The sequence below is a fragment of the Erinaceus europaeus genome, chromosome 2, assembly GCF_950295315.1.
Source record: "Erinaceus europaeus chromosome 2, mEriEur2.1, whole genome shotgun sequence".
NCBI classification, from domain to species: Eukaryota; Metazoa; Chordata; class Mammalia; order Eulipotyphla; family Erinaceidae; genus Erinaceus; species Erinaceus europaeus.
This window is the reverse complement of record NC_080163.1, coordinates 40,033,601-40,044,172: the sequence shown is the minus strand read 5'-3', so window position 1 is coordinate 40,044,172 and position 10,572 is coordinate 40,033,601. Positions and strand designations below refer to the sequence as shown.

At 46.3% G+C, this 10,572-nt stretch overlaps 1 protein-coding gene across 2 annotated transcripts in view; it reads right to left on the bottom strand.

The window, feature by feature from the left end:
- Window positions 1–2,710: 2,710 nt before the first annotated feature.
- TGFBI (transforming growth factor beta induced) overlaps window positions 2,711–10,572 on the bottom strand; it is a 41,887-nt gene continuing 34,025 nt past the window's right edge. Inside the window, exons 12-17 of one of the 2 annotated variants that reach the window (XM_007533020.3) lie at window positions 9,784–9,914; window positions 7,142–7,266; window positions 5,930–6,032; window positions 4,864–4,943; window positions 3,868–3,892; window positions 2,711–3,357 (exon numbers count right to left, since the gene is read on the bottom strand). In XM_007533020.3, the coding sequence (XP_007533082.1) occupies window positions 3,317–3,357; window positions 3,868–3,892; window positions 4,864–4,943; window positions 5,930–6,032; window positions 7,142–7,266; window positions 9,784–9,914 (505 nt within the window). In that variant the 3' untranslated portion in view covers window positions 2,711–3,316. The remainder of the gene's footprint in view (window positions 3,358–3,867; window positions 3,893–4,863; window positions 4,944–5,929; window positions 6,033–7,141; window positions 7,267–9,783; window positions 9,915–10,572) is intronic. The other variant, XM_016192550.2, reaches the window with a different exon arrangement.

The following is a 10,572-nucleotide window of genomic DNA, read 5'->3' as shown; positions in this document are numbered from 1 at the left end:
CAATTTCACAGGGCTGGTTCTAATGACAATGCATTTAGGATTTAGGAGCACAGCCCAGCGAAGTGATCTCTTCATAGCAGATTTGGCTGCCATTTAGGCTGGGCATCCAGGGCTGCCTCTGCAGTGGTCTCAGTATGAGGAACACACTGTCCTGAAAAGCCTTTGTGCCCTGTTGCTAAAGGCCTTTATCATTTTCTGCCTACCCCAGAGGCCTAGTAAACTCAGAGTGATAGCGGAAAGCATGGAAGCAAGCAAAATCCCTCTCTCTTCTCTCCTATTTCCTAGCTGGAGTTCAGCCAAACAAACCTGATTAACTTTCATCTGGAGAAACTTCTCACTGGCCTTCTAACAGAGAGGGCTCAGGGCAGTATCCCCACCCCCACTCTTTGCTATCATCACTTCTGGGGACATCCAGACTGCTTAGCTTGGGTTTCTAGAAGAGAAAGAAGAAAGAGGGAGTGTTTAGAATCTCCCAAAGGGGGGTTGGAGAGAGTGTTATCCTGAGTCCCCTTTGTTAAAAAGGCAACATGTCCTCGAACTCCACCTCCCTAGAGCCCTACCTGACTAGGGAAAAGTAGAGACAGTCTGGGAGTATAGATTGACCTGTCAATGCCCATGTCCAGCGAGAAGCAATTACAGAAGCCAGACCTTCCACCTTCTGCATCCCATAAAGATCTCTGGTCCATAATCCCAGAGGGATAAAGAATAGAGAAGCTTCCAGTGGAGGGGAGGGAACGTGGAACTCTGGTGGTGGGAATTATATAGAATTGAACAACTCTTATTCCACAATCGTGTCGCTCATTATTACATCACTAATAAAAAAAGGGGGAAAAAGGTAACATGTACCCCCCAAGAATTACATATAGTTACACAGGAAAAAGAGGCAGGCGGACTGGCACCAGCTATGACCAACACCACCCAAACCCCAATCCAACCACCTGAGAAAAAACCATGAGCTTTTCTGCAGGTAGCCAGAGAGTACCCCCAGCCACCACCTTCACCTGCACAAAGTGAGCTAGTTACAAAAAGAGTTAATTCACAGAAATGAATATTATCTGACCACCTGCAAACAAGGACTGTGGTCAAACTGTATTTCTTTTTTTTAAATATTTTATTTTATTTATTTATTCCCTTTTGTTGCCCTTGTTGTTTTATTATTGTAGTTATTATTGTTGTTGTCGTTGTTGTTGGATAGGACAGAGAGAAATGGAGAGAGGAGGGGAAGACAGAGAGGGGGAGAGAAAGACAGACACCTGCAGACCTGCTTCACCGCCTGTGAAGCGACTCCCCTGCGGGTGGGGAGCCGGGGTTCGAACCGGGATCCTTATGCCCGTCCTTGTGCTTTGCGCCACCTGCGCTTAACCCGCTGCGCTACAGCCCGACTCCCTCAAACTGTATTTCTAAGTCTCTCTGCAGTTCCCTCCTAAAGGAACTGTCTCCTCTATGTGGAATGTATCTTCTACCTCACAATTCCCTTTTCTTTCATCCTTTTCTTTCATTCCTTTAAACCCATTTCACCAAGCCTTCTGGAATCTGTAAGCAAAATATCTATTCTGAACCCCTGAACAAGAGTTTGTTTTGCAGAAGACTAGGCACCGACTTCCCTGAGGACTTTTGTGATGGTAACACCTTCAGTTTAGACCCTTTCCTTCCAGGTTAGCAGCTTCAACTCCTCTCATCTCCTCCCACTGCTCCTGGTGTCCTTTCTTCCCTTCTTAGATTCCCTTGTCATCTGCCACAGAACCACAGTGCTGTCCTGAGTCCACCAGGACTGCAGAAGCAGCTCAGTGTGCTGACCAATGATTTGCTCCCCCATAAGTAGGGCTAGCCACATGAGAACAGGGCAACTCTGCTCTCAGGGATAATACAAATATTTGTGGAAGGAGTGGATAGATGACTTCAGAGGATGACATGTCTGCTTGGCCAGTGCTCTGTTCCCAGCAGTGGAGCTGGAAACAGTATTGTCTTTGAGCTGTGGGGTCTGTTAAGTGAAATGAGCCCCACCTGCTGGATGGAGTCTGGCTTGGCAGAGGGACGGATGTGTGCAGAAAGAGCTTCTTGCATTGATCCTAGGCAGTTGTAGACTAAAGATATCTGACACTTCGCCAGACATTTTATAGGAATCATCTCGTTTCATCCTCTTGATGGCTTATGCCATCAATGTGATTTTATACACGAGGAAATGGAGGCATCTGGCAGCAACTACACAGAGGCCTCTCGGTGTGGAGTCCACTTTAGGATGAAGGGAATGAAAGGAGTAAAGGAGGGATTTGAATGTGGGGAGGGGAGGAGCACTGATGGTCTGAATAGAGAAAGGAGGCCAGGAGATAACTGAATTCCAGTCATACCTCAACCGTTTTCTTTATGATCAGTAGTTTTCTCTTTCCTGGGCCTCAATCTCCTCATCTAATGAATGGAACTGTGCCAGCAATCATTTCACAGTGTGATGTCCAGAACTCAAATTCTGGCACTGAGGTGAGGATCAACGTGCTAGTGAGGTAAGCATATTCAGAAGCTCAACAGAGATTTAAGTTCAAATGATGTCAACATACTGCTTGTGATCTGAGGGACAGCTGCTTGCATCCCCCACAGCCTGTCCTCAGCACTCCATGCCAAGCAGCATAGGGGTAGACTCTGCATGAAGCTGCATCCCTACCCTGAGGGACAGAAACACATCCCAGGCGAACATCCAGATCAGCCACAGTCCCTGTCCAAGTGGACATATATTTCTTTGGTTTTATTATTACAAACACACTGCCACACCTGGGAAATCCTGGGCTCTGCTTGCTCTACCTTCCCTCCTTCCTACCTGGATTGTACCAGACAGGAGTGTCTGTGCCATGTGGACAGAGCAGTCCACCTTATAGCTTATAAAGAAATGCCACTTTTCCAGCTGTGAAAGAGCTTTCCAAAAAACTGTGCCAGGACTCTCCAGTAATTCTGGATCATTTGATTCATGTTTTGTGAGCTCTGCTAAGCTTCGGCTCCTTTTTCTGGAATCTGTGATATTAGGCAGGAAATTCCGCATTTGGGACAGGTCCTTTCCGGAAGTGAATGTCAGGCAGTGACATCCTACAAGCAGTGGGTTAACAGCTGCTTCCAGAGGGAATAAAAAGGCACATCTCTCTCCCATCTAACCCCCTCCCCCTCCCTAACAAGCCAGGGCTCAGATCTCATTATAGTCTGGCCCATGGACATTGAAGTGTGATATTTCCTTTAAAAACAAATAAACAAACAAAAAATTTCAGTCTCTTTGGCAAACTGAGAGAAACTGGCTGGGAGCTGCTGTCATGCATTCCTCCTGTGGTTCTTCGCACTAGTGCTTCATCCTTTCTAATAACCGCTGATAGACAGGAGCTGAAAGAGAAACATTGGAAAGGTGAAAAGGATTCAGAATTCCTCACATTTGCCCAGGATACTATAGGAGCCATAAGTACAAGCGCCAAAAGTGTTATCCTTCTGCCAAACTTTCCTGCGCATAATATGTATCTCCCTCTATCTCTCTCTCTCTCTCTCTCTCTCACACACACACACACACACACTTCCTCTGTGTGTAAAATTTCCTTATTCAATATATGAAGTTTTAAACTGAGATTTTCCACATCTACCAGCTTGAAACTGTGTCTTTGCCATGGATGCTGCCAGGCCCTTGTGAAATATTCCCAGGATTTCTAGGCTGAAAACTCACATCAACCTAACAGGTTGGTCCTCTAATGACCACCTTATAAAGCAGGAAATGGGGTGCTCAGTATCTGTTCCCAAGACCAGGATTGTTCACTATGATGTCCTTATTCCTGCACATCTTGGGCCTGCTTGGGGTTACAGCCAAAAAAACCAACTAGAAATTCTAATTTGGGCCAAACTTACCTAGTTTCACAGAGCTCTGGGAAGCCTGAAAGAAAACACAAGGTGTCAGGTTTGCTCCTAAAATTTATACCTGCACCTGTTTGTGATAGTGGGTTTGACCACTGCCAATTGACTCTGAAAAAATACTGGGGGTAAAGAAGAGGCACATGGGAAATGGGGGGGGGGGCCCTGGGGTCACTTCAGTGGAATTTAGCAACCCTAAATTGTTTGTAAGCTCCTACCAGATGGAGTCTGAGTTGGAAATTTCTGGGAGACCCCAAGGCCTGGCTTTCAATGAGACCACAGCCTTGAGTTTGGGGAGCTGGGACTGCACAGGGGATGGCTTTCAGGAGTAGGTTCTTAGGCCCAAGGACCCTTCTTGAGGGTCACTGAGGAGATGCATTTAGTCAAAAGTAAAGAGAGATATTTAGTTCCAGTTCTCTGGGCTATCAATTATCTCCTAATATGCACCACTGCCCAGGAGTACCTCAGCACCTTTCAAAATAGGCCTTCATGGGAAACAGAAAAGCAACTTGGAGGCCCAGGTTCAGGGGAGAATTAAGATGGTTAACCCTTAACCTGTTAATCCTGTTGGGACAGGATATTCCAGAGTCCTATCTGTCTTGACCAGCAGCAGCTTTACTAGAAACTTAAGCTCAGAAGCCTCAGTGTGAAGGCCTCGGTTTTTATCCACAAAGGAAGCAGGAATTTCCTGGTTCCTTTGCTCTGAAAGTCACACAAGACAGGGATAAAGATGCCCTAAGTAGGAGGGGGTAAGTTTTTTTTTTTAATACAAAATTTGTAGTATTTATTTATTTTTATTAGTTTAGGTTAGAGACAGAGAGAAATTGAGAGGGTTAGGGAGATTGAGAGGGAGAGAGAATGGCAGAGCAGCTAAGGAAGATAATGGACTAGAAAGTCCGTCATTCCCTACTCACAACCTTCATTCCCATGCGTTCACACAGGCAGAGGACCCACGGTTTCCCAGGATAGAGGTAAACCTAGCAGGCCACTTACCCTGGAATATGCTGACGCCTGCCTGAAGATTTCAAGTGCAGAGTCGGCAAGCTCATCCACTAGCTCCTGAGGTCTGGTGGCTGGAGAAGAAAGAAGAGGCGGTTTAGGTGAGAGAGGAGCTATTAGCATGTGATTCATAAAGCCATGACTGAAGGGCTCTTCTGGGCTTTCTGACTCACATTTTCAAAGGCACTTTTCCTTTCTAGCTTTTCCTAATTATCGGTACAATTTGCCCCTCAGGAGAGAGCTCAAATAATGGTGAATGCACAAGTGAAGGTAGAGGTTGGACTCAAGGTCAAGTTCTTTAGAGGTAAAAATCACTCAGAAGAGGTGAAGTGCTATGAGGGAAGTGCTTTGAACGGTGTTCATAGTGTCTACACAGGTGACAAACTGGCCTGTGTTTGAGGGGGGCTAGTACAGTCAGGTAATCCGGCAAAAAGAATCTGTCCTCAGCTTCCTTGGTGTAGTACATCTGAAACCAACAGTTCCTCATGTGCCTCAATCTATCAGTGTTTCCTGCCATAAAGGTTGAGTTGGAGTGTTGTACATTATTTTTACCTTTGCTTAGAATAGGTTTTTAAAAATTATTTATTTATTTATTTATTGAACAGTGACAGAGAGAAGTCAAGAGGGAAAGGGAGAGATAGAAAGGGAGAAAGAGAGACACACCTGTAGCACTGCTTTTTCTTTTTTAAAATTATCTTTATTTATTTAGAGGTAGCCAGAAATTGAGAGAGCAGGGGGAAATAGAGAGGGGGAGAGAGAAAGGAGAAAGAGAGATACCTGCAGACCTGCTTCACCACTTGTAAAGCTTTTCCCCTGAAGGTGGGAACCAGGGGCTTGAACTTGGGTCCTTGCACATTGCAACATGTGTGCTCAACCAAGTGCACCACTCCTTGGCCCCTGCATTGCTTTTCTACTCCTGAAGCTTCCCCCCATGGGGGCTTGAACTAGGGTCCTTAAGACTTAGGACAGGTTTTTTTTTTTTTTTTTTTTTTAATTGAGCACTGATGTAGAAAAGAGCCAGCAGCAGACTCAGTGGGAAGGTGATATGTTAGAGCCTTACCTGGAGGCTGCAGGACACTGGAGATGGCATAGACCACACCATTTGTGGCCATGATATCAACTTCAGCAACAGGCTCCTTATTGACACAAACTGCATTGTTTTTCTAGGAAGAAAAGAAAATGATTGAATACTGAGTATATTCATCTTGTGAGTTCAGCAAATGTTTACTCAACACTTTTAGATGTCAGATCTTGTACTAAATGTTGGGGGATAGTCTGGGGAATGGAATATTGCCTGATCCATTCTGTTGGATGGATGAATTCTAGCCCCTTGAATGAATATGCCACACAATGCTCTTTGGTCCTCTCAGTCCTCATAGCAGTGTAAGGTAAGAAGGCAGGTATTATGGTTCCCACTTAGCAGAAAAGTTAACTAAGATTCAAGAGAGATTAATGTCTCCTTCAAGCTAAGTAGATGGGATATGTGTGACTGAGGACAGGCTCAAGCTCTGGGTGAAAGAATGTTTTTACTTCTCACTGCCTGACCCAAGATTTCTTTCACAGACTCTAGAGGGAAAGGGAAACTTAATCCTGAGATAGACAGGACTCCAATACCCTAAACTAGGAGTTGGGAGAGTTTCAAGGGACATGTGGAAGTCTAACATGTCATTTGTATCTCTGTCTTCCCACACGTTCCAGAGAGAAACCAATGAGCACAGGCAACTCTGAGGATCTGGACTGGCTATTCACTCCCTCTCTCTCTTCAAGGCAGCTCCTTATATCATCAACATGCAAAGCAAAGGAAGGCTTACTGACCAAATATCAGAAGAAAACTCTCTCAGGATGATCTGGTTCATGGTGCAGCTCTGTGAGCCCCTGAGCTAGGGGAGTAAGACAGGGGTTGGGACTGATCTCTGAAAAAACTCAAGTAATTATCATCTATTATCTCCTTAGGGAAAGGGAGAGCTGATAGTTTCTTCTAGATACCAAATAAAAGGCTTTATTTCTTGCCAAACCTGGACATTCTAAATAATTCATGCCTAGCCACAACCTTGCTTGATTTCCCTCAAAATACCCCTCTCTCTGTCTCTCTCTCTCTCTCTCTCTCACTCACTCTCTCTCTCTCTCTCTCTCTCTCTCTCTCTCTCGGCCATAAAATACTTGAGACTCAAGTTGCATCTTGACAATTGTGTGTATGTCTAATGTCATCCCAGGTATGTGTAACATGCCCTGGAAGTCTGCTGTCAGGATCTGGCCAGTCTAACACACTCACAGAGCTGACTTCTAGCTTGTCGCCTTGGAGAGACTTCAGCCGCACCAGGGGCCCAATGGCCCCACTAACCAGGATTTCATCACCAACGTGATATTTCAGGATGTTGGCAAGTTCTTTGGCATTGCCTGCAGGGTTGAGAGAAGAGGAGGCAGAGTTTAGCCCAAGGTTGGTGACTGGCATGATTAAACGCATCCCCCAGAGGGGAAGATGTGAGTACTCTCCCCTAAGATGGAGAACTCCCTCCCTGCCCAGTTGATAAGTCCTCACTAAGGTCCCACTTTGTGCTCAACCCTTCTTTGACCCAACATGAGTCTGTGGCCCCTGATCTGCCTATGCAATTGGTGGGTCATTGCCTTAAATATGTGTTCTCTGTGATGTTAAAATGAAGTTAATCCATACTCTCTGTATGACTCATGTTTCCATGAGCTAAATATTTGCTTGGAAATCCAGGGATCTTTCCAGCCCCAGCATCTGGGACATTTCATCATCAGTGTGGCTCCCGACAGTTATAACACAGTAGTGAAATATTTACACATTCTGCCCTCAATGCATATTCTGAGACGGCTGTTTCCTGAAGGGAAGACTTAAAAGAGTCAACAGCTGCACTCTGGAGGAGCCATGGAGCCAGTGAGGTCAGGGCCGAGGGGGGTGTCCCTCCATAGCTTCCCTCCCCAGCACGTCTCAGCATTCCTTCCACCCCACATCAGCCTCTGCACCAACTGGGGAAAGCACTGGATTGCTCATAAAGGTGCACAGCCACTTCCCAAATTAAGTGTGGGAGGCACTTCTTTGAGCTGCCAGCTGCCCTCTCCTCTCTGTTAAGGCTCCCCCAATATTCACATTAGCAGCCAAATGACTGGCTTTCCCCAAAGGCTTACAGATGCTATTTCCAGCAGCTTTAAACTGGGGGCAGAGGAAGTTTTAAAGCATTCTGGAGGGTTCATTTATTTCACACTAGTAGTGAGTGCCATGGAATGAGGCACTGGGTACCAAAGGACTTTCAACGACGCACAGCCTGGAGCTCATGGGAGTTCATCCACAAAATACTGCCTGGACGTGCTGAGCCGGGTCCTTCTTCCAGGATCTCTGATACCTGGACTGCCTCCATCTCTGGTGAGTGTTGTGGTCTAATCAGGCCCAAAGCCTGGGGAAGACCACAGTTGGAAAGCTTTGCCCAGGCACCTCCTATGCTCTGGCACAAATGAAAATGAAAGGAATGCCATGCAGGCTCAGACCACTTGTGGAATATTCTATTCTTGCTGGACAGAGAGGATGGAAAGTGTATGCTCAGAATGAACTTCTTCCCTCTTCTCAGGAGCGTACGTACGTCAGCACCAAAGACAGGCATTCAGTCAGCAATAAAAAGAATTAAACAGGACACAAATTCAGCTCACAGCTGCCTGCAGCCTGGACTTTCTATTTTCTTGCCCCAGAGCAGGAAGGGAGGTGATGATGATGTGGAGTTCAAGGTTCAGCCATGATCCTTCCCCTTTCCTTCTCGGGCTTAGCTTTCTGTGAGGAGTGGAAGTGTCACTCATGGGCATGCAGCTGAGTGAAACATTGTAACCCTCCTTCACCTCCCCATCTTCTTAGCCATGGTTGCTGGAGGAACAGTGTCAGCACTGTGGGAAATACTCATCTGGTTCCCAGAATACACTGAGAAAGGTACTGTTACCACTCTCATTTTGCTAATGAGTAACCTTGTTCAGAGAGGTTAAGCAACTTGCTAGGGGTTATGTAGCTGGTAAATGGCAGAGCTGAGAGGAGAACCTGCTCTCATTTAATTTGGGAATCCAAGCTCTTTTTTAATTGGCTATTTTAATAACTTTCTTTTTTCATCTTTAAATTTCTTGCCACCAGGGTGACTGCTGTTGCCTAGAGGGCAACATCACTCTCAGAGATCTTTTAAAAATTCTTTCTTCTCCTTTCTTTCTGATAACAGGGTGACAGACCCAGGGGAAGAGAGTAACCTGCAGTACTACTCCATCTCCTGTGAAGCTTTGACCAAGGGCTTGAACCCAGATTCCCATCCATAGTAACATGTGCTCTACTGCGTAAGCCCACATCCAACCCTTCAGCCCTCAATGACTCAAGGAACTCTCAAACGTCCACAACCATAATTTTCAGAGCCAAAATTAGTTTCTGGGCAAACCACCTATCCCGAGAGATACTTAATACAGGCTTTATTGTCACTGTTCTCAGAAGTGTTGGCAACAGACTGATTGCGTATGGCTCACAGCTCCTTCTCCGCCTGTTTGATGTCTGACTGGCATCAAACTGGGAACTGCATCAGCAGACTCAATGGCCCTCTTGTAATCAGAGAACGAGAGGCACAGCCAATAGCTGGCATGGGAGAAGAGAGGAGAGTGAGGCACTCAAGGCCTCCCTCACCAACTTATGACAGTATTTGCACAAGGCTCTGGGCACTCACACTCTCCTAGACTCTGCTCTCCCTTGTTCCCGTGGTGGCTGCTAGTGCCTGGGTGTCCTCACCCTTGGCTGTTTCCCTTAATTCTGCCCATACCTCCTTTCTGCAAACAGCATGACATTCCTTTCATCCAAACCCTTTGTAATGTGCCAACTCTTTTTCTGAGACATAGTTACTTCAGAAAAGCAGAAAATGCACTTAAGTTGGACTTTACCCAAGAGTTTGTTCAGGTCTCCTGGTGGCATGGCTTGGAAGGCTTCATTTGTGGGGGCAAAGACTGTGTATATTCCTTCTCGGTTGAGAGTCTCTGTCAGCCCTGCAGACTGGATGGCAGCTACCAGCATGCTGTAGAGACACAGAAAATGCCACTTGTCCGCAGCGGGGAGAGGAAGTCATAATTTTTTCAGGAATACCTCAACTCTGTGGCTGGTGGAGGCCAGACTTCTGGGATTCACACCCCTTTTCCCAGGCACAGAAAGGGAAGGATTCTGTCAGTTTCTGTCTTTATCAGGGCTAAGCTCAGCTGAATGGTCAGAAGTCAAAGGCCAGGGCAGAAGAAGGAAGGTCAGAGGTTTAGTGACCCAGAGCCTGGCTGAATCCTGGGCCTTGGAAGCATGACTCTGGTGAGGATAGAGGGTGAGTGGTCTCTCAAGCTCTAGTGCATGAGACTAAACTCAGTGACAGGGAAAAGTACATGTGACAGCTGAAGGCCACTCCCTGCCCCGGCCCCACCTTTCATGGTTAGCCAGCAGGTTGTGAAATGGGGAGTTCAGGGCAAGAAAACAAAGTGACAGGGGGAGCCTGAGAAGGAGCAACAATGGACTTTAGGTGCAACATGTCAGTGCTGCAGACAGCGAGAGACGCACCACACACCCAAACCACATGCTTTCTGCTCACTTGGGACATGAGAATGAGAGTGTGATGTTCCCCTGGCACTTCAATCATAAAATTATTGTCCCCTCCCTGTTCCTTGTTGTTGTGAGGATTACATTCCCAGAAGAAA